Raw genomic sequence first — 24,609 nt, forward strand, 5'->3', positions numbered from 1 at the left:
CTAGAGGTGGGGCAGGCAAATCAATTGAACTTTTTGGTGTTCAATTTCTGCATTTGTAAAATGAGGGTGCTGGGCTCTATGACTGCTAATGTCTCTTCTAGTTTCAAGGTCCTAGAGAATAAAATATGGACTGGGTAAGCTGATGGTCACAGGTAGCTATGGAACTATTTGAAAAGCCTAGCTCCAATGTAGGTGAATAATGGAGCTAAAAGTCACAGTGAAAAGACAAGCAGAATTCTGTTGGGCTGGCAAGTTAGCTGGGGAGAGATACACATGCTAAAAAGAAAACGGATCAGCTTATGTAGTCTGATTACTGAAAGAGTGATGAAGGAAGTAATGGAAGACGAGAAACAGTAGGTTTTCCTCCTGAAAAATAATAACGAAAAAGGGGTAGTGGAAATTTGGGAAATCCAACCACAAGGTTCCCAAAGCTGATTCCTATGATGGAGTGAGAGGCCAACTGTCCCTCAAACCTTTTATGTGCTGCCAACTAATGGGACCTGGCACAGAAGCTACTTCTAGCTCTGTGGGCAGAGGGAGTGGCCTTGGAAGAAACAGAGTCATAGATTCTTTTAGGCCACATGAAACTACTCAGGGTTGAGGGAAGCACCAGGCATCTGTTTGTCAGGAGGAATGAAAGGGGAGGCAAGTAAGAGGTAATTACCCAACAAATTCAAACTTCTTACTTGGAAGAAGGGTGAAGACAAGCTTCTCAAGAGTCTTCCCCAGTTAACTACCAGATTTATTAAAAAATGATTCCAGAGAGCTCAGCTCAAGACTTTTACATTTCAATTTTTAATAAACTTCCTAGCAATGTTGTTCTCTTCAAAGCAGTTCAGACTTCAAAGAGGACTCTATTCTGAAGAAAAAAAACACACACACACAGAAGGAAACAGAAATAAAGTAGCTAATAAATCTCTAAAACATCTGCTCCTATGGAAAATGGATAACTGTTTATAAAACCAAAAAAAGAAGTCTAAATAGCATTAAAATTTTAAATGATGAGAACAAGAATGTTTAATTATTTACTACTCCTCTATTCTCAATTTACTCTAAAGCCTAGGTACTGACAAGGAAAAAAATGAGACAACATAATATGTTTGAGAAATAAAAAAGAACAGTCAAACCTATCTTGGATGATGACCTCAGGAGAAGAACGAAGGTCCTGCTATGGAGTTTATCTGTCATATTAAGTGTAACCATATCTGATTTTTGTAGACTTCCAGGTAAAAGAAAACAAATATTATTTAAAGGTCAAATTTCACTTGAAACAATGGCAGCCATTGTCTGGGGCCTTGAAATTTTTTTATCATTAAAAAATTTATGTAATAAAAATATTTTTTTGACCATTATATTGAAAATCTTCCAAGTTTAAGCTGATAAATTCATTATTTCGAGTAATAAACAATACAACAAAATTTCATTGTAACAGAAAATTTTGGATGGTACCTTATAATTTATGTGAAGGAATCTGACTTTATTTAATCTTAACATGTGTCAGTATGTTGGCAATGAAATGTGAATATATTATTTACATGTATTCACATCTCTGTATTAAGAACACATGCTTACTTTGTTTAGATGTCAGAACAGTGACCACATGGGAGAGGTCTGACTTTAACAGATGGCTGACGTCAACAGCTTACTTTTATTGGATGTGCACTGAGGGTTCCACTGAAGGCCATTCCCAGCTCTCTCAGCCCACAGGCACAGAATAAGACCTTTCTAGGTACTGAGGAAGTTGACACTTCCTAGCTCTGACCAAACCTCTTTCCACATAACACATAACTACCTTGGTCAAAACTACCTCTGTTTCCTTATGATTTACCTTTCAATTCTTTCAACAATGACTGCTCTACCAAAAGATAATCATGAGAATATTTTGATTGTGGTAGGATCGGGGCATTTTTTTTAAAAGCCTACCTTCTTTGTAAAGGGTTCTTATATTTGGAAAAGATAGGCAACATTAAAGAAAACTTGGATGCAAGTGAGTGTTGGCAGTGAATAAAGTCTAAACACAAACACAAAACCTCACAATGTAAAAACTCACCATCATTATATTTTGTTCTTAACTCCTTGCAGTGAAAGAGAAAAATCCAAATCAAGTACACACTAAGGTAAAAATAAATTCTAACAGAGACAGTTCCCAACATTAACCAGATAAGATGGCCCTTGATTTAATTTTAAGACTTAATACTTCTGTTTTCCACCACTGTATACATAGCCAGACCTTGCTAGAATAGAATATTTTTTAAAAAAAACTTATGCATAGCAGAACAGAGAATCCTTGGGGAGTTAGTTCAGGAGCTTTTGGCAAATAAGGATGGGGCTGGGGACAAAAGCCCCTGTTAAAATCCAAATAATTCAAGCTGAAAATACATTCTAAACCCCAACTACCCCACGCCCATCCCATACCACCCCCCATTTCCCTGTCATCAATATTTTAGTGTGGAAGCCCCTGAGGGGTAAATTGCTTGGCCCAGCAATCTCTACTTATTTGAAAAATGAAACTTATTTCTTTTATATTTCTATGTTTTCCATCAATTCCACTGTGTGATCCCAGCACAGTGAGAATTCTTAAACTGAGAAAGCTAGAATTCCTACAGCCCCATCCTTGGAAAGACCCTTGCCCTACTAGAACACAGTCATTTAGAAAACTGATCTCTATGCCCCTCCCTGATACTCAAAGCAAACATCTTCAGGTTCTTGTTTGAAGTTTTTTTCCTTAGTCCTATTCAAGTTATGACAACAGAGTAAAATCTAGGTTAAAGATTCAGTCCAGAGGTTCAATTCCCCCAGCTCTACCTTTCTGCTATGGAAAAGAATCCAATAATGTCTGGGAAAAGACACCTTTTTCCTAGTTGTTTCCTAAAACAATTTCCTAAATCTGCCTTATCTTTCTGAGCTAAGAATGGTAGAGTCAAAAGACAGAAGGACCAAAGATACAGGATTCTCTCCACTTCCCTTCTCCCTTCCTTCATCCTCTTCAGCAGTTCTTATCAACTCTTTGATGAGGCACTTCACTAGAAAACACTGAAGGGTAAAACCCTACAGTAGAGAATTCTGAGGCCACACTCACCCATAACCATCTAGCTCTGTGAGCAGCACTGTGGCCTGATTCAATGGGGCTGGAGAGGGAACAATGCCTGCTTTATTTGTGATTCTTTTGTCATAACTGCTTTCCCCGGGCAGGATATATAGCCTCTGACTCTTCTCCTAGATGCAGGACATACACTAAAGGTCAAAAGAGAACTGGTGTGAAAACTCTAAGTTGCAGACATCTAATGTCCTCTCCTATTCTAGGATTCTATGAGCAAGTGGTGGCCTCCATTTACTATGTAAAATGAAAGGGATGACAACTTGATTTTTCCCAGTTCTCTCTAAAGAAAGTGATTTTAGCCATGAAGAATGCTGTGGTTCTTAGTGAACGGACAAATCAAAGCTGAGTTGTTTTTCTCTAAGTGGAGGCTTTCTGGCTGCAGTACATTCTGCACTGTACATTCTCCAGAAGCATTATATAAGGCTAAGTCTTGCATTCCCAGTAATAAAATGCTTATGTAGCATTAGAATTAATTAAGTCACAATGAAGTCTAATCAATAAGGACTCAACAATATCGTCCACAAGAGATCTCTATGCACTCTCAGGCATTACAGTTTTTTCACTGTAAATTAATTTTCCGTTAGCTAAATGGCTGCCTTTACTATATTTGCTTACAGGTGGTTCTCTGGGCAAAGGAACAAGCTAGGCTTTCAGAAGCAGGCTTCTGATGGTTGCTTTCATGTATCATTAGCGAGTTTAATGCTCAAGAAAAAAATATGCTCACATAAAGAACTGAGAAAGCTTCCCTGCTATTCTGTGCAGCTGTACAACTGGTTACTCTAATGTTGATCTCATGCAGAAACTTCAGCTAATACCAAATTTTTATTTGTAATTTCCTGATAGATCTGGGCCCAACGGGGTACTTTAAGGACTGTTAATACAAAAAAAAGAAATGAATTGTGATTACCACACTACTTTATTTAGGGGTTCAAAGTCAAATTCATACCAAAAATTACCTTTCTAAACTCATTTACTTGGCCCTATAACATATATAATATAGAGGAATTAATCTTTAGGGTGAAATTTTACCCATCTAATACTTAAGTCTGTTAAACCAATCCTGAGACAGGTATTATACTGAGGGGAAAGAGCCTTAGACTAAGTCTAAATCTGGAGGTTCATGTACTGTCTCTGTCACAAACTCTTTGGGATTCAGCTTCTTTGCAAGTAAAATAAGAGCTTAGCTTAAACTAGTACTAGATAACTTTTAAGGTACTTTAGAGCTCTCAATGTGAAGCTTAGTCAGTCAATAAGTATCTTTTAGTGTATGCCAGGTACTGTGCTACAAGCTAGGTTACTATAAAATTAAATTATCAGCAAAACGTCACTACCAAATAACCTAGATTAATCCTGTCAATTAAAAGTACAGTTTCTGTTTAACATTGAGTCTGATGTAAGCTTTCAAAAAGTGAATGTTGGTATAATAATTCATTTTTCAATAAATATTTTCTGAGTACCTACTATTACTAATATTATTAATAACTCACATTCACATAATTATTTACAGTTTATTTCAGATCTCACAGGTGTAGGTGCAGATCACAACCTATCCTTCTCTCTTATATGTGACTGTTGTCCATGTGCTCCAAAGAGGTCTAGCCAACGTAATGGAAACCTTCTTGACATCAAGTGAAAACCAGTGAAAGATGTGTTTTGTCCATTTGACAAACCTTGCTCTCACTACGTAACCAATCCAATCCTTTTCTTTTGATACATCTCTTTGGCGCTGATCTTGACAGCACCTCTCTTATGTAAGTTCTTCATTAGTATGGTCAAGCAAAACAAACTCCTGTATTTGTCTGTCTAACAAATATGTTATTACGCATCCAAATGAGCAGCATGCTTCTTCATTGGTTCTCTGAAAATCCTGATTGGTCACTGTGTTGAACAGAATTCTTAAGTTTCTCAAAGTTGTTTTTCTTCATAATGTTATTACATAACTTGCTCTGCTGTTTCTCTTTATTTAGCTCTGCATCAGTTCATGCAAGTGTTCCTGGGATCCTCTGAAGGCGTCTTCATCATTTCTTATAGCACAATGATATTCCATTATAATCACTTACTATCATTTGTTGAGCTGTTGTCTGATAAGTTTGGAGTCTCCTTAATTCTGGGTCCCTGTAAAGCTCAAGTTTTGTTTTGTTCTGCTTGAGACTTTACTCTCCTCAGTATCATCCTCCCTCTTAATACCCCACCCCAGGCCCATCTCACTTCTTTTGCCCTGCTCATTATTTCTTCACCAAAGGGATGTGTGTGTGTGTGTGTGTGTGTGTGTGTGTGTGTGTGTGTGTGTGTGTGTGCGCGCGCGTGCACATGCTCTCTCTCTCTCAATTTCCCTTTGTCCAATTCAAATAAAAGCAAAGTTCATCTGACGCCTAATCCCTCTGCTCATTTCTCCTTCTTTGGTAAATTTTTCTTCTTATACACACAAATTGTAAGAAATAGAAAAGCCCCTTTTTGCCCACTAGTGGATTTTTCTCCCTCCTTTTTTCCCCATTCTTAAAAATATCAGAACAGAACTAACCACCCCCCATCTTCTGTTTATCTCATTTAATTCTTTCAATGTCTTTATAAGATATTAATATTCTGAAGGGACACTTATTTCTTCTCCCCCAATTACAATGTTAGGTCTTTATCATCATATAGCCACTTCTAAATGCTCAAATAAATTTATCTTTCTAGGTTTATCTTGATTCATGTTTATATTCTAAAGTTCCTACTCAGCTCTGTTCTTTTCATCAGGGATGGTGAAAAATCTTACATTCCATAAAAGGTCCACTTTTTTCTCTACAGAATTATACTCAGAGTTGCAGGGTAAGTTATACTTGATTATAAGCCTATATAATACAATCTGTATGTAATTTGCCAGTCTGCCAACTAGTAAATGAGCATTTATTAACTACCTGCTATGTGCTAAGCACTAAGGATACAAATGTGGAAACTCCATTACCAATATCTACAGTCAGATAAATGAACAGTTGGAAGTTAGAAGATTGAGATGAGACAGCCTCTTCAATAACACATTCCAGAAGGCTTTAGCTTGTCAAAAGTCTTTCACCTGAACAAGACATCTTTTTTGACAAAAATGATGCTTATGAACAATGCAAACATTTAGTTCCCTCTAAGTGAAAGGAATGCAGTGTTAGTTAATCTTCACTCATACACAGGGAGGTCAACTGCACAATTATTTAGTCATTTTACCAAGACAAACCATTATGGGTGAATTCTAGTGATTGGTCAGACCAGAATACTTTATTGGATGAGCATGTTTTGAGGTAAGGAACTAAAGGCACCTCTGACTTATTATGAGTGAAGGTCTACAGCAAGCATTCTTAACCTGGGCTCAACAGATAAATTTCAGAGGGTCCATGAATGTGGATGGGAAAACAATTACATCTTTATTTTAGCATTAATTGGTTTCTTTGTGATCCTATGTATTTTGGGCATTTAAAAAGATTCTTCTTTTTTTTTTCTTTAAATATAAATTTATTTATTTTTAGTTTTCAATATTTACTTCCACAAGATTTTGAGTTCCAAATTTTCACCCCATCTCACCCCTCCCCCACCCCAAGATGGCATGCATTCTGAATATCCCTTCCCCTAGTCTGTCCTCTCTTCTATCTCTCCCCCCTTCTATTTTCCTGTAGGGTAGGATAGATTTCTGTACCCCATTTCCTGTATTTCTTATTTCCCAGTAGCATGTGAAAACATTTTAAAAAAACATATTTTTTAAAACTTTAGGTTTCAAGTTTTCTCTCTTCCTCCCCACCCACCCTCATTGAAAAGGCAAGCAACTCAATATAGGTTATACATGTGCAAAACACTTCCATAGTAGACGTGTTGTGAAAAACTAACTCTATTTCCCTTAATCCTATCCTGTCCTCCCATTTATTCTATTCTTTCTTTTGACCCTGTCCCTCCTCAGAAGTATTTACTTCTGATTACCCCATTTCCCAGTCTGCCCTCCTCTCTATCATCCCCCTGCTCTCTTGTCCTTTCTCCCCCTATTTTCTTGTAGGGTAAGACAGATTTCCATACCCAATTGAATGTGTATGTTATTCCCTCCATAAGCCAAATCCTATGAGAATAAGATTCACTCATTCCCTCTTACCTTCCCCCACTTCCCCTCTACTGTAAGAGACTTTCCTTTTCTGTTTTTTCTTTGTGCGATAATTTACCCCATCCCACCTCTCCCTTTCTCCTTCTCCTAGTATAATCCTCTCTCATCCCTTAATCTTATTCTCCAGATATGACCCCTTAATCTTCAACTCACCCCGTGCCCTCTATCTATATATACATACATATAGTTTATTTCCTCCAACTACCCTAATACTGACAAAGATCTCATGAGTTATAAATATCATCTTTCCATGCAGGAATGTAAACAGTTCAACTTAATAAGTCTCTTATTTTCTCTCCTGTTTACCTCTTCATGTTCCACTTGAGTCTGTATTTGAAAGTCAAATTTTCATTCAGCTCTGGTCTTTTCATCAAGAATGCTTGAAAGTCCTCTATTTCACTGAATGACCATTTTTTCCCCTGAAGGATTATACTCAGTTTTGCTGGGTAGGTGATTCTTGGTTGTAATCCTATCTCCTTTGCCCTCTAGAATATTATATTCCATGCCCTGTGGTCCTTTAATGTAGAAGCTGCTAAATCTTGTGTTATCCTGATTGTGTTTCCACAGTACTTGAATTGTTTCCTTCTGGCAGCTTGTAATATTTTCTCCTTGACCTGGGAACTCTGGAATTTGGCTATCAATATTCCTAGGAGTTTTCCTTTGGGGATCTCTTTCAGGAGGAGATCTGTGGATTCTTTCAATTTCTATTTTGCCCTCTGGTTCTAATATATCAGGGCAGTTTTCCTTGATAATTTCTTGAAAGATGATGTCTAGGCTCTTTTTTTGATCATGGCTTTCAGATAGTCCAATAATTTTTAAATTCTCTCTCCTGGATCTATTTTCCAGGTCAGTTGTTTTTCCAATGAGAAATTTCACATTGTTTTCTAATTTTTCATTCTTTTGGATTTGTTTTACAGTGTCTTGATTTCTCATAAAGTCACTAGCTTCCAATTGCTCTATTCTAATTTTTAAGGAAGTATTTTCTTCAGTAAGCTTTTGGACTTCCTTTTCCATTTGGCCAATTTTTCTTTTTAGGGCATTTTTCTCCTCATCATGTTTTTTGGACCTCTTTTGCCATTTGGGTTAGGCTATTTTTTAAGGTGTTATTTTCTTCAGTATTTTTTGGGTCTCCTTTAGCAAGCTGTTGACTTGTTTTTCATGATTTTCTTGCATCACTCTCATTTCTCTTCCCAGTTTTTCCTCTACTTCCCTTACTTGCTTCTCAAAATCCCTTTTGAGCTCTTCCAAGGCCTGGGACTGATTCATATTTTTCTTGGAGGCTTTGGATGTAGGAGCTTTGACTTTGTTGTCTTCTTCTGGTTGTATATTTTGATCTTCTTTGTCACCAAAGTAAGATAATATAGTCTGACTCTTTTTGCTGCTTGCTCATGATCCCGGCCAATTACTTGAGTTTTAAACTCTTTGTTAAGGTAAGAGTCTGCTTCCAATGTGGAGAATGTACTGTTCCAAGCTTCAGGGGTTCGTACAGCTGTTTTCAGAGATACTTCTAGAGACCTGTAAATTTTCAGTTCTTGCAAGGTGCTGAGGTGTTTACTCCTTTCCTGGCCTGTGACCACAAGTATTCCTTTCTGTCCTGTAACTGTGAGGAGGGGTTCCTCTCCACAGCCACTACAAGCTCTACCACGCCAGCACTCCTCCTCTCCCCAGGACCGCCACCTAGAACTGTGACCCAGATCCAAATACAGGCAAAGCAAGAGATTCCTGCCTCAGCACTGGCAAAGAGATCCCTGCAATCCCTCTCTGATCAGCCACTGGATTCCCCCTCAGTCTGTGGGCCAGAAGCTCAGGAGGCAGCTGCCCCCCCCCCGCCAAGGCTATGCCCTTGGGTAATAGAGCTGAGACCCTGCATTCCTCTCTCAGCACCGCAGAAACAGACTTTCCCCACTGACCTTCTAAGTTGTCTTTGGCATTCATGGATTGAGGAGTCTGGAAACTGCCACAGCTGCCTGTGATTCAGTCCTCTGAGGCCTGCTCCAAGTTCTCTGTGGCCTGCACGTCCACACCCCGTGGCGCTCTGCTCCCAGCCCGGTGCGATATACCTTTCTGATCAATCATCCAGGTTGTCTTGGGCTGGAAATTTGTTTCACTCTGTCTTTTTGTGGGTTCTGCTGCTTTAGAATTTGTTTAGAGCCATTTTTTATGAGTATTTGGAGGGATTTCAGGGAGAGCTCAACCAAGTCACTGCTTTCACTCTGCCATCTTGGCTCTGCCCCCTCTAAAAAAGATTCTTCTGAGAAGAGATGATAGTCTTCACCAGGATGCCAAGAGTCTATGACCCAGAAACAATGAAAAAGCCCTGGTCCACAAGGTCAGTGAAGAATCAGGCTGAAGGAATTCTCACAGCATCCTGCTATTCTGGCATCATATGCTTCTCCTGCCTCAGGAACTCAGCTGCCATAAAGGTAGCAGAATATATTTAAGGTCCAGGCACAATGGACCATGATGGCTTCAAACAAAGCAATACTTGCTCCAAGAAAATTGGGGGGGCTCCGCTGAGTCATTTTTTCCTTTGTACTGCCAATGTCTCACACATAGAAGGTGCATTTACTAGCTGGAATTAAGTTTACAGTCAAGTAACATAAATATTTATCACATACTATCTTGTAGTGTAGATACTTGTGCACATGACAATGACCAGGGAGCATGGGACTTAAGAGCAAAGACTTCAGTGAATCCAGCCTCCCATACTTCCAAGCTGTGTGACCCTGGACAAGTCACTTAACCTCTCTCAGCTTCAGTTTCCTCATCTGTAAAATGAGGATGATAATAATAGCACCTATCTCACAAGCTTGTCGTGAAGATCAGATGAGTTAACCTATTTAAATTGCTTTGCAAACCTTAAAGTACAATACACAGTAAATGCTAGCTATTATATAACTCTCTTTCCTTCACAACACATTGCACATAAAACAGGTGTTTGGTAAATGTTTATTGAATGAAAGACAGAGGCCAGAAAATCCAATTAAACTTTGGAAATAACCCAAGAAGAATAAGAAAAATTCTAGATGCCTACACAAGGAATGACTCCAATCAAAGCAATTCACCACTTTTCCCCACTGTTATATCCTTTCTTTTCAGGTATAAAGTAGCTCAAGAAAGAGATGATAGCATAGTTCACCCAGGATATTATAAAGACCAGAGAAGTAGAGAAAAAGTTTTTCTTTTATACTCTGTCTCTATAAATATTCTTAAAAGATGCTGACCCCTATGATCTTAAGAGACTAGGGCAGTCAGACCTGCCCCACCTTTCACATAGAAGAATCAAAATAGGAAAGCTTTTCTGCCCTTGCTCAGCAAAGATCCACATTTTTCAGTCATTAACTCCAGGGAAATGACATTTCATTAAAAGTGAAATATGGCTAATTTTTTCCTACTTATTCCCACAGGGGCTACACACATGTCTGGACCTCTGTGTCTGAGCCAATAGGTATGGATATGTACTTTCTGTGTTCTCCCTTAAAATGAACACAGATTATTCAGCAGAACTGAAAACATCACTCACTGCAACTCCTCTGGAACTTTCCCATTTTAATGTAAAGATAAATGGTAAAGTGCTTTAGATTCCAGGCACTGTTTTCAATCTTAAAACCTTCCAAAAGCTCTTCACTTTACTGCCCACTCATTCAAAACTTTGATTTCTTTATTTACCTGCTTATTTATTTATTTGTTTATTTCAGTAGGGAGTGGGAAAATGAGAAATCCCAGATCTCCACAGGAGTTTTAAGTGGAAAACTATGATATAAAGTTAGCTGTTGCTCTCAGCTTCAAGACAGGCCTCAGTGAATAGCAGTTCTGACCTGAGTTACTACGAGTATGAAAAGAGTCATATTGCTGGCAGCAAATAAGCCGGAAAGCTGGGGTCTGAAAAGTTTCCTGTCACTATGCCCCACCTCTAGGTTCTTGGTGTTAGTAAGCGGCATCTGTGCTATGTGCTGCCAACTCCCTTACCTGTGGACATGAAAAACGGAATTCGGAACTTTCCACTCAGCACCCGGGCCCGAAGATTCTGTAGGGTGCTCCCATCAAATGGCAGGGCACCACAGACAAGCACATAGAGGACTACTCCAAGGCTCTGCATCCCAAACAGAGAGTACATATCATTAGCCCACAACAAAAGAAACAAAACAGACCAATATAATGTGAGCATGAAGATGACAGTCAGTCATGTACATGATAATGGAACAAATTTATTTTTCTTGGAGAAATAAAACTGTGTCTGTGTCAACACTGAATTTTCAGAATATGTAACTCCTTCACTGATGCATTTTCATTTCAATGTAATGCCCCAAATATTTCTCCAGCTATTATCCTCCTCAAGTATGGAGTGTGGCAACAAAAGGAAGAATCCTTTGTTCCAGGCAGAGCAACCACTTGAACTAATTAGAACTTGTGGTATTAGTGTAATTGCAAGGGAATTTCCATATGGTAGCTCATCATATGTGATGTCTATTAGGAGGCAAGCCCTATGGGGTAAAGATTTGACCGAGATTCCACTGCTTCTATAAGCACATTATTTGTAGGTACTCTAAAGGTGAGGCTATAAGCATTAAAGACTAGTGTGTCATATGTTAATTATGCAAAACAACAACTTACCCAAATATCCACTTTGGGCCCATCATATTCCTTTCCTTCAAAGAGCTCAGGGGCAGCATATGGGGGACTCCCACACCAGGTCTTCAGTAATTGCCCTGGGGTGAAGATGTTACTGAATCCAAAATCTGCAAAGTAATTGAGAGGAGCAATGATGGTTACTTTTGTTCTAGAAACAAACTCCAGTTTCTATAAGAGAAGAACTTTACCCTGGTAGATTTGAAAGTCATCTGATAAAGATAAGGCTTAAAAAAGCCAAAGCAATGTTATTATGATAATCAACCACTTAAACTAAAAGCTGAAAGATATATGGAGAAATGTAAACCAAAGGATTGTAGAATTAAAGCTAGAACTATGGAGGACATCTGGTCTAACTCCCTCATTTAACAGTAGAGGAAACTGAGACCTAGAGAGGTTGTGGCTTGCCCAAGATCACACAGGTATCAGGCATTCATTAACTGGCCAGTGGAAATAAGCATTTGTTAAGTGCCTACTGTGTGCCAGGTATTGCTGGGTGATGGAAGTTAGAGACAACAATGCAAAGTCCATGCCATTAAGGTGCTTGTCTTCAGTCAAGGGAAAGAAGAATATATAAAATATAGAAATAATGGGGAAATTTTGGGAGAGGAATCAGTAGTAGACAGGTGTTGGGAAATGAAGAAAGGCCTCCATTAGAAAGTAGCATTTGAGGTCAGATTGGTAGGAAACTGGGAGTTTTGTGAAGAAGACGTAAGGAGAGAGTACTTTCAAGGCCCGGGAGACAGTGTGTAACAGCACACTTACAGGAAAAGGAATGTTGTGCAAAAAACAGCATGACAGAGAATAACAGGAGGAGACAAGATTTGGACTGGAATCTTCTGACTCCAAATCCAGCACACATTCCACTGTGCCATGACCCCACCAGGGTCATGTGAAAATGGATGTTTGATATCAATTTCTGCACAAGTGAATTCTATCAAGCATTCAAAGAATAACTGATTCCAATATTATCTAAATTATTTGTAATACTAACAAAAGGAGGTACCTTTCCAAACTATTTCTATGGTAAAAATTTGACCTTGATATCTAAGCCAGGGAGAGACAAAGCAAAGAAAATTACAAACCAATATCCCTAATGAACAATGATGAAAAGATTTAAATAAAATATTAGCAAGCAGGCTATAACATATTAATTTTTTTTCAATGAATGAATGAATAAGGCATTTATTGAACATGGCATTTATTGCCATGTGTAAATCACTGTGCTAAGCACTGTGAATGCAGATAGAGAGGTCAAACTGTCCCACTCCCCAGGAGCTCACAGGGGAAGTTCCAGTTGCAAGTCAGATGGAAAGGTCCCCTGGTCCCTAGGGTACACAAAGTAGATGGTAATGACTCTCCTTTAACATCATTTCCACTGATCAAATCCTATCAGTTCTGAGGCTGAACCATTCAAAGTACCAAGGACTTTGGTGACAAGAGTTTTCTTATCTGGTTCTTTACTAGTGGGGGCTGTAGCAGCTGCAGGAGTACTGACCAAGATGCCTCTCCAAACGGGTTGCTTCCCAGGATGAGGGCTGTGCAGCAATGGGCTGGAAGCACTGTCATTCCCAAGGTTCTATCTCCATCAGGCCTTGAGAGGAGATGATGATCAGGGCAGCAGCAGTGGTGGTTTGACTTGTCTGACACATCCTACTTCCTGTCTCTCCTTTGGCTTTAGCTACACTGGCTTGTCTGCTCTGTGATTGGCAACTGGTGAGGATGGCTGGCCCTTTCTCCAAAGAATGTGCTACTGGAGATGATGGCTATGAGGGCTGAGCTAGAAGGAGGAGAACTGTTTTGGGGGTTGCCATCAACCTCTGGGCTCTTAAGCTTATCTGCCTATTGGCAGTAGCTAGTTAGTATTTATTACTGCTGATGATGAGGAAAGTGAGCTCCTCTTCCACAGTGATTTCTCGCCTCAATGGTGACTGGGAGGGAGAGGGAAGCTGGGCTGGACGCAAGTCTGGTGGTTTGGAAAACAATGTTATTCCTAAAGCTCTCGGGCTAGCAGGTTCTAAGGGGAAATAGTGATCAAGGTGGTAGTAGTGATGGTGGTTTAAACACCTAGAAAATGCTGCCTCCTGTCTCCCCCACAGAGTGCTTTAGAACTATGACCAGGCTGGCTTTACATCAGGAATGAAGGGTTGGCTCAACATAAGGAAAACTATAAATATAATAAAAACATGTGAGTAATATAAATGAAAAGATTTCAAGAGAGGTTTCTGACAGAATCCTATACCTATTTCTATTAAGAACTCTAGAAATCATAAGAAAAAAGACTTTCCCTCAATACAGTAAATAATATCTACCTAAATCCAAGAGTGAACGTTACATATAACAGAGAACAGTTAGAGACCTTTCCAATAAGAATGGAGGTAAAACAAAGATGCCCATTATCATCATTGCTATTTAACATAGTGCCAGAAATACTAGTTATAACAATAAGACAAAGAAAAAAATTGAGAGAATAAACATAAGGCATCTGCTTCTATAAGCACATATACCATCAGCATATAAGCTAGGAAGAGAAATTCCATTCAAAATAACCATCCAAGTTATACAATATCTGGGAGCGCATTTTTCCGTATTTACCCAGGGGCTATTTAAATCTAACAATAAAACAGCCTTTGCAGAAATAAGACAGACATAAGTAACTGGAGGGGGGAAACATTAATTATTCATGGTTGGGTTGAGTCAGTATAAGAAAAATGACAATACTACCTAAATCAATTACTTATTCAGTCCTATACCTATCAAACTACCAAATTATTATTTTACATAGCTAGAAAAATAATGAAATCTATATGGAAGAACTGGTCAAGAATTTCAAGGGTAATAATGGGGGGGGAGTGGGAATGATGAGGGAATGGGGGGGCTGTCTATAAGTATTGGTTTTCAAAGCATTAATCATTACAATGATTTATCACTGATTAAAAAAGAGAAAGATCAATCAGCAGAACAGATAAGATACACAATATACTGAAGCAAAAAATACAACAGTAATAGTTTAGATAAGTCCAAAGATCTCAGTTACTGGCAAAAGGACTTAGTAGCTGACAAAAAACTATAGGGAAAACTGGACAGTAGTTGAGCAGAAATTAGGTTTAGACCAACACCTCACATCAAAACACCAAGATAAACCTCTAAATAGATAATATAATCTAGATATAAAAGGTAACATAATACAAAAGTTAAAGAACAAGGAATAAATTACCATTTGGATTTATGGATGCATTCTCCAAATGGAGAAGAGTCCATGACTACACAAGCAATAGAGAAGATCACACAAATTAAAACAGGCAATTTTGTTTAAATAAAATTTAAAAGTTTTTGCACAAATTGAATGAAGTAAAATTAGAAGGGAAACAAACAAGTTACTGAGGGAAAAATCTTTGCAGCAAGTTTCTGTAATAAATATTTCATATCCAAAATATAAAACTAAGGGCCATTCTCAAATAAAGAAGGTTTGAACAAGGAGTTTTCAAAGTAAGAAATTCAAGCTACCAACAACCATGCCAAAAAAAAAATTGCTCTAAATCACAAATAATTAAAGAAGTATAAATTGGAGTAACTTTAAAGTTCTACCTCATAGCATCAGACTACTAAAGATGACAAAAGAGAAAAAAGGCAAATTTTAGAGGAGTTATGGGAAAACAGGCACACCAGTGCATTACTGATGGAGCTGTGAATTGGTTCAAAAATTTTGGAAAGGAATTTGGAACTAATGCCCTCGAAATTACTAAAATGTACATGCCCTTTGACCCAGATATACTGTTACTAAGCCTAAACCCCAAAGAAATCAAAGAAAGAGGAAAAGAATCTATATGTACAAAAAATATTTGTAGCTACTTTTTCATATTAACCCTAAACTGAAAACTAAAGATATGTCCTATCTGGGAATGTGCTAAACAAATTGTGTTACATGAATGTAATTGAATATTATTGTGCTACAAGAAATGATAGAATGGACATTTTCAGGGGAAATTGAAAAGACCTCTATGAACTGATAGAGTAAAGTGAGCAGAACCAGAGTAATTTACACAATGATAATAACATTACTGTAAAAAACACTTTAAAAGACTCTAGAAATCTAATCAAAACAATTATAGAACATGAGTACAAAAGAACAAATATAAATATAACAAATATAACAAATATAAAATGCAATACTTAATGCCAACAGAGACATGATTAACTTAAAACGCAGAAAGATATATATATATATATTCATCTACATATTGAAAGCATTTTTTTTGGCTTGTTTTTTAAATTTTATTTGCTCAGTGGGGGAGGGAAGAAATGCAAGAGAAAGATTATTTTTTACAATATATTTATTTAATATTTTATTTTTTCTTCAATTACATATAAAAATTCTTAACACTTGTTTTTCAAAATTTTAAGTTTTAAATTTTCTTTCTTCTTCCCTCCCCTCCCCCCTCATTGAGAAGGCAAACAATTTGCTATAGGTTATACATATGCAGTTATGTAAAACTCGTTTCCATATTAGTCATGAAAGAAAACACAGACAAGAAAAAAAAAAACAAGAAGAAAAGTACGTTCCAATCTGCATTCAGACTCCATCAGTTCTTTCTCTGGGGATGCACAGCATTTTTTATGGTAAGTCTGGTGGGACTGTCTTGGCTCACTGTACTGCTGAGAAAAATTAAGTCATTCACAGTAGGTCCCTGTACAATACTGCTGTCCCTATGTACAATGTTCATCTGGTTCTGTTCATTTCACTTTGTATCAGTTCATGTAAGTCTGAGAAAGTGTTTCTTTTTTTTTAATGGGAGACTTGCCCAGAGTCACACAACTGGTGAGTGTTATGTATCTGAGGCCAAATTTGAACTTAGGTCCTTCTGACTCCAGGGCTGGTGCTCTATCCACTGAGCCACCTAGCTGCCCTGAGATTAATTTTTTTAAAGAAGAAAAAAATACTTATGCTACCATAAGCCATAAATAAATATTATTTATTCTTGTGCCATGATGTTGTTCTGAATTGAAACTCAGGCACTGAACCTCACTGCCAAAGAGGAACAGTGAAAATATACTGTATCATCTTGTTACTTTAAAACATATATTTCAAAGGGTAGGAATGTTACCGATATTACTATTGTGAGGAATAAATGCAGAATATTTATTGAAAAAAAATATACTAAGGGATCAGGACCTAAAATGGATATTTAAATCATCGTACTGCTAATGCAAATAAAATACAATTTAAGAAAAAGAAAAAAGGCAAATGGACAGTTTTAATTATATAAAATTGAAAAGTTTTACATCAACAAAATTGATGTAGTTAAAAACTATGATTGCCTGTTGATAAAACTAAAAGGAAAATAATTAATTGAGGAATAAATCTTTGCAGCAAGTTTTGCTGGTAAATGTCAGTTATTGAAGATATGTAGAGAACTAATTCAAATATATAAGAATAAAACCGATCCTGAAAGAAATGGTCAAAGAGTATGAACAGGCAGTTATCAAGGGGAAAAAAATCCAAGCTATCAAAAGCTATATACATGTTCCAAATCACCAACAGAGAAAAAAGTATTAAAACAATTCTGAGGTTCTACTTCATTTCCATCAGATTGCTAAAGCTGATGACAAAGGGAGATGACAATGGCTGGAGGAGCTCTGGGAAGACAAGCATATTGGAGCACTGTTCACGGAGCCATGAATTGGTCCAGCCATTGGGCAAAGAGATCTAGAACTATGTAATGTACATACCTTATGACAAAATGGTTTTTAAAAAGGGAAAAAAAACAATATGTAAAAAAAAATTTATAACAGCTCTTTTTTGTTTGCAGCAAAGAAGCAGAAACAATGGGCTTAATCATCATTCGGAGAACAGCTGAACATATGATGATATATAAATATGACATAAAACAGTTTAAACTTTAATAGCTTAAAACCTGCTCTAAGACTTTCGGGATAGCCCTTATTATTGCACCATAAGAAATGATCAAAAAGGTGGTTTCAAAGAAACCTGTGAACATTTTATGAAGTGATGCAGGATTAAGTAAACAGAAGCAGTGGAACAATTTATAAAGTAATAAAACCTATAAAGAAAAACAACTTCAAACCACATAAGAACTATGATCAATTTAGTGATCAAGCATGACTCCAGAGGTCTTGCTATGGAAGCATGCCTAACTTCCTGTGGGAAAAATATGGCTGACTACAAAGATGGAATGAGGCATAAGTTGTCAAAAGTGAATAATTTGTCACAAGGAAGGGGTTCTCCAGGCATGGGCAAGGGGAAGGAGGAAAATTATCAGAAAATGACAATTACGGATGCGTGCGCGCGCACACACACACACACACACACGAACACTTCAATAAAATGTTTGTAAAAAAAATAAAATCAACATCAGATTATCTCCTGTTTCTTTTCTGGAACTTATTAAACTTGTAAAGCCAGTGAAATCCTGTAGATATAGTTGGCCTAGATTGAAGTAAAGCACTTGACAGAAGTTTCTCATGCTATTCTTTGGAAAAACTTGGAGAGATTTAAGCTAGATGATAGCACAATTAGTTGATGGAAAGGCTCAGCTGAAAAAGTAGTTATTGGTTCAATGCCAAATTGAAAAGAAGTCTCCAATGGAGTACTTCAGTGATCTGAGTTTAACCCTGTGCATTGTTACTGATCCACCAGGTTCAGCCATGCCAGACATCAAGGAGTATGTCACCACACCTGGCAGTCAGCACATTGTTTTGTAAAGTCCACACAGTAGGGCCAGGGTTTGGTTTTTTGTTTGTTTGTTTTCTGGGAGAGAAACTGTGATAGGCTGCACTAAGAATTTAACACAGCACTTAAAGATTCTCCTAATAACCAGGTGAAAAATATACACGATTTTTCTTGTTAAACAAACCAGCAGAAAATCTATCCATTATAACTTGTTTTTCTTTAATCAAGGAAGAAATCCAATTACATAGGGTTTTCTTGTCCTCCAAACAGAAAATCTTTATAAATGAAACCATTAACAAAGGGAAGAAGCTTCAGAGACGACTCTGAGTTTTGATTACTATTATGTATTTATACAAGAAATCTATGCTATAAAAAATGACATAATTATGGCAAGAAAACTGGGGGAAGGAAGGGGAGAGAGACACACATCCGGGAGACCACATGGTTTCCATACTACTTTCCAGCTTAACAGCTGGCTGTCCAGGCTGGGAAAACTGAAAAAGACCAAGAAAGGCTAAACTTTTCAAAATTTATGGGAACCTTGGGAAGCTCTGAACAACTAGGTGTTAAAAAGGTCTTTCAAAATTCTATTAGCTTGAGCTACCCTATCTCTACTCTTTTCTCCTATATTATATGTCAAAAGGAACTTATGCAAGTCAAGCTGGTTCTCCTGTGGCCATCTCCAGTCATAATCCTAATCTCATTTCCAATACTTCTGCCCAAGCATTCTTCCTCCAACCTGTCGTGTCACATAATTTTTCCTACAACAACCTCCACGAAAAATTTCTTTTGGAATAATGCAATTTATTGGGTTTGTTTTGGTCTGCTTCAAAAATTTTCCAATAACTTTTAATCCTATCTTTTTTTATTTTTAGTCAATTGGGATTAAGTGACTTGCCCAGGGTCACATAGCTAGTAAGTGTCAAGTGCTTGATCTGAGGCAGAACTTGAACTCAGGTCCTCCTGACTTTAAGGCTGCTGCTCTATCTAGTGCTCTAGCTACGGCACTACCCACCCGCCCCATATCTTTTTTTAATCAAAGTAATTTTATGACATATTCTCCCCCCTCCAAATCTTCCCTTGTAAAGTAACATTTGAGTAAAACCCAATTGATAAAGCAACTATGTCTGACAGAATATGCATAAATTTCCATACTCTCATTCTCTACCAGTTATAATTCCCCTTCTCTTTTCTCTGAGATGAAGATTAGTCTCTACAATTAATCTAAGTCTGGCAGTATTTAGTGTTGTTTCTGTTTATAGTTTTATAGTCATTTTATATATTGTTCTCTTGGTTCTACTCTCTTTTCTGCATCTGATTACACAAATGTTCCCATGTTTTTCTGAATTCCTCAATTTAGCACTTCTTATGGTATAATAATATTCCATTATATTTATATACCACAATATTTTCAGTGCTTCCCCAACAGATGGGCACCCAATTTAGTTTTAGTTTTTTGCTATCACAAAGAGTTTTACTCTGACTACTTTGCTACAATATGGGGCCTTTTGTTTTGTAACTGACCTCCCTAAAATATGTGTACAACACTGGGACTGTTCTGTCAAAGCATAAAAACAATTTAGTGGCTTTTCTTGAATAATCACAAAGATATATACAACATGCACACATATATACAACACCTATAATAATAATTTCAATACAAGACAAACAGGAACTTAGGAAATAAAACAATTCTAACCTAGATAAGAAACTATATTCTTAGCTGATATCTAAAGGATTAATTTTAAGTGAATTCATTTGCAGTTTAATAATAATAACTAATAATGATGATGATAGCTAACATTTACATAGCCCCTGCTATGTGCCAAGCATTGTACCAAGCATTTCATAAATATTATTTCATTTGATCCTCAGAAGAACTCTAGGAGTGAGGTATTATTCCCATTTTATAGATAAGGAAACTGAGACAAAAAAAAGGATAAATGACTTGCCAGAGTCACACTACAAGGAAGCATCTGATGAGGCTGCATTTGAAATCAGGTCTTCCTGACTCCTGGCCTGGCACTCACCCACAGTACCACCTAGCTTCACTTTGAAGCAGTACACACCAATGAAAAAAACAGGTAATAATCAACTTGGAGTCCCACAAAGAATTTATATTAGCAACAGTATGTCCCCAATCTAAAGAACCTAGAAGTCATCTTGAGCAATCAGAAATGAACAATAGGCTGGTTTCAGAGAACTCTCAGGAACACAAATATCTATTTATCAATTAAACAATAAGCATTTATTAAGTGATATGGCAGGTGCAGGAGAAACAAAGACAAAAGCCAAAAAGTCCCTTATATGAAGGAATCTATATTTATATTTGTATGTATAGAATGTCTACATTTCCTATTTAAAATCTTATTTGTTTCATAGTAAGGAAAAAGATTTATGATCTAAAGACATGGGACAATCCATCTAGAAAATGAAAGGAAAGAAGAGATGAAGAATTCATTAAAATGTATACTCTTCCCAGACAACAGAAGCCATGATAGTGGTATGTATTTTCTTCATGGAGCCTAGGTTTATTTCTTTCCTTCTTCACAAGCAGCTCTTAACATAATTTGTTAGATCTCTTTTCTAACTGCCAACATTTTGGTTGGTTAGGATTAGATTATAGGCTGAAATGGCAGCTTGTCTTCTTTGCTCTTAATTCAGAGAAGTCAGCTCTAATTTGAATCACATTTCTATCTTGTATGGATGATTTAAGTACCAAAGAATTACCATCAATTTCAGAAGTCAGAATTTTTTGTTAAAATCAAGAGTTTGGTGCTACTCAATGCATTAAGATCAAAACCAAATTAATAAAAATACATAAAAACTGAGGTGGGGGTGGGAGTGGAGGAAGGGAGAGGAAGGTGGTCCTGGTAAGAGGAGGCAGTGGTATGGAAAACATGAGACCTACAACAGGAAATTTTATTATTTGGTCTACCACTTCAGAAAATTCCACTGATTCCATTCTGGGCTCAGGAGCAACACAATCAGACTCAAAAGAAATGGGACCAGCAAAGACGGCCAAGTAAGAGGAAGATCATCAGACCAAGTGGTGATTGGGAAGTGCAAGGAGAAATCACAGTGCAACATCATTCTGGCACAGGTCAGCACAAGAAGACAGGCAGAGACCTTTGGCACTGGGTAGAGGGCTGAGCCAAGAAGCCTACGTAGTGCCTTAAAATACCAGGTTTGGGCTAGGCTCTGTGGCTGCACACATGGCAGGGAGCACTAACAGGAGTGAGGCTGCAGCTATGTTGCTCTGACTCAAAAGCGGAGTCATGGACTCAGCTAAAAATTAAGGCTGGGGGCAGCTAGGTGGCACAGTGGATAGAGCCCTGGCCCTAGAATCAGGAGGACTTGAGTTCAAATCCAGTCTCAGACCAGACACTTGACATTTGCTAGCTGTGTGACCCTGGGCAAATCACTTAACACCAATTGCCTTGCCCCCCCCACCAAAAAAAATATTAAGGCTGGGATATGATGCTATGTACCAGGGAAGGGAGTACAGACCAGTGGCGAGCTATAGTTCTGTCCCTCTTGAATTCTTTCCCCCCTGAGCAGGATCTGGGATCAGCTTACAGCCAAGGGCTAGAAGTAACTGAATCATCAGGGTGGGGAGCTCAGATGAGGAGTAAGCCTGTGCTTGTGTCCTCTGAACCTGTAACATCTTCAAGGTAGCTGTTAGGGGCTGGAGCCAGCAGCTGACTATTGGAGCTCCAAAAAGGGGCAAGCCCATACTTCTGTGGCCCAGTACCAAAATTAGGCAGGGAAACTGCAACGCTCAGACCAAGAGGGCAGGAATAAGACTATATCCTAAAGCCAGCTGATTAAAGTGCACTACAAGCGGGCTGCTTTCTGGCCGGGGATCCTCTGAGATCCCTGAAGAACAAAGCACTCAATCCCTGAAGAAAACAGGTGCAGGACCCCAGATAATACAGATCACAGCCAAACAAGGGCTCAACATTCCCTCCAGAAGGGAGAAGACCATGACCTGAACACAAAGTCCTAATTCACAGAGTAAGACTGGATGAATAAGTAAACAAAAAGAAAAACCAATGATAAAGAGTTTTATGTATCTAAGGATGTCCAAGACACAAATCTAGGAGAGAAGAATAACTCTCCAACATCTATAAGCAAAGCCTCTAACAAAAACACAGTTTGCCCACAAGATCAACTAGAATTCTTGGATGAGATAGAATAAGAGTTTAGAAAAGTGACATTATAAGTTAAACAAGTTTGGAATGAGAGCTCAAGTGGAATGAACTAGAAAAGAAATGAGAGCACTAGAGTAAATACTTGAAAAGAGAATTGACACTAGGGCAAGAGGTGCAAAATCTAACCTAAGTAACAGACTCCATGAAAATTAGAATAGAACAAACAGAAATTAATGACTCCATAAGATAACGAGAAATATTAAAAACAAAAAAATGAAAAAATGTGAGAAGATATAATCTATCACCTGCCAAAAAAATCATCATAGAAAACATACCAAGAAAAAAAAATATCAATGGACCACCTGAAAGCCATGACAACAACAACAACAAAACCTGGATACCGTATCTCAAGAAATCATGAATGAAAATTGCACAGACCAATCAAAATCAGAGGGTAGAGTGCAAAAAAAAAAAGTCCACTTGTTACCTCCAGAAAGAAACAACACAATGAAAACCCAAAGAATGTCATTAGCCAAAATGCTGAGCTTCCAGGTCAAAGAAAAAATACTGCAAGCAACCAGAAAGAGTCAAAGTACCAAGGAGCTAAAGTTAGAGTCATCCCAGATTTGACAACTACAACTATTAAAGAATCAGAGAGCTTGGAATATAGTATCCAAAAGGCAAAAGTATAGGCTTACAATTTTGGTATACAACCAATAACTTACCCATTAAAATGGACTGTAATCCTACAGAGGAAAAAAAGGGACAACTAATGAAATATAAAACTTCCAAGCATTACTGATGAAAAGACTAGAACTAAACAGTATCCTTGAAATGAAAACAAAAGACAACAAAAAGTCAAGAGAAACTAGGTTAAAATATTGAAGCAATTGGAAGGAACGATATAAGGATGAAGTGTTTGCATTCTAATAGGGAGACAAGAAACAAGTCTCCCCTCAGGACTCTAATATTGCCAGGGATTATAGGGGAAGTTAAGACAGAAAATCTAGGATTAGCTTTTATTTGTTTTGATGACATTAAAAGAAGAAATGGAAAGGGATTAAGAAAGAAAGGAGGGAAACTTACTATTTCAAATAACTGGGGTGTGTAAGTAGGTCTATAGAAACAAGGAAGCAGAAGTCTAGGCAGCAGACATTGCTCAACCTTCACTTTCAACTATTGGGAATTATACCCTTAAACTCACTAAACCTCAGACCCAATAATACCATTATTAAGTCTGCAACCCAAAGAGATCAAAGAAAGAAAAGGGCTGTTATGCACAAAAATTGTGTAGCAGTTCTTTTTGTAATAGCAAAGAATTGGAAACAAAGTAGGTACCAATCAACTGACAATAGATGAAGAAATTATGGTATGTTAATATAATGGAATATTATTGTGGCATAAGAATTGCTAGAATGGACCATTTCAGAGAAAAATGGAAAGAGCTCTATGAATTGACATAAAGTAAGCAGAACCAAGAAAATTATTTATATAATAACAATAACATAAAGAAAAACAACCTCAAAAAACTTGAGAATTCTAAATAATACATGGCAAACCAAGATTCCAAAGGACAGAAGATGATGCATGCTACTCCACTTCTTAACAGAGAGGTGACAGAATCAAGATGTAGTACAAGACATATATTTTGGATATTGCCAGTGCAAGAATTTATTTTGTTTGAAAATACATATTTATTTTATTTTTTTCTTCAATTGAGGGAAGAGAAAGTGGTAAAATGCTTCTTAACTGAAAAAAAGTAAAAATTAAAAAAAAAACAGACCCTGAACAAACTGAATTGGTCAAAGGAGAAGGAAAAACAAAAACAAAAGCAAATTGAACTGGTCTAAGGAAGGTAGTGTGTTTATGGATGCTCACAAAAACACATTTAAATCAACAGTAACAGCTTAAATTATTA

The 24,609-nt window shown here is 37.4% G+C and overlaps 1 protein-coding gene across 3 annotated transcripts in view; it reads right to left on the reverse strand.

Moving 5' to 3' along the window:
* Window positions 1–24,609, reverse strand: part of SIK3 (SIK family kinase 3) — a 281,596-nt gene that overhangs the window by 47,611 nt on the left and 209,376 nt on the right. For all 3 annotated transcript variants that reach the window (XM_020989699.2, XM_020989700.2, XM_020989698.2), the window contains exons 5-6: window positions 11,832–11,956; window positions 11,187–11,310 (exon numbers count right to left, since the gene is read on the reverse strand). In XM_020989699.2, coding sequence (XP_020845358.1) covers window positions 11,187–11,310; window positions 11,832–11,956 — 249 coding nt within the window. The remainder of the gene's footprint in view (window positions 1–11,186; window positions 11,311–11,831; window positions 11,957–24,609) is intronic.

The sequence above is a fragment of the Phascolarctos cinereus genome, unplaced genomic scaffold (assembly GCF_003287225.1).
Source record: "Phascolarctos cinereus isolate Bilbo 61053 unplaced genomic scaffold, phaCin_HiC Scaffold_726;HRSCAF=1367, whole genome shotgun sequence".
Lineage (NCBI taxonomy): Eukaryota > Metazoa > Chordata > Mammalia > Diprotodontia > Phascolarctidae > Phascolarctos > Phascolarctos cinereus.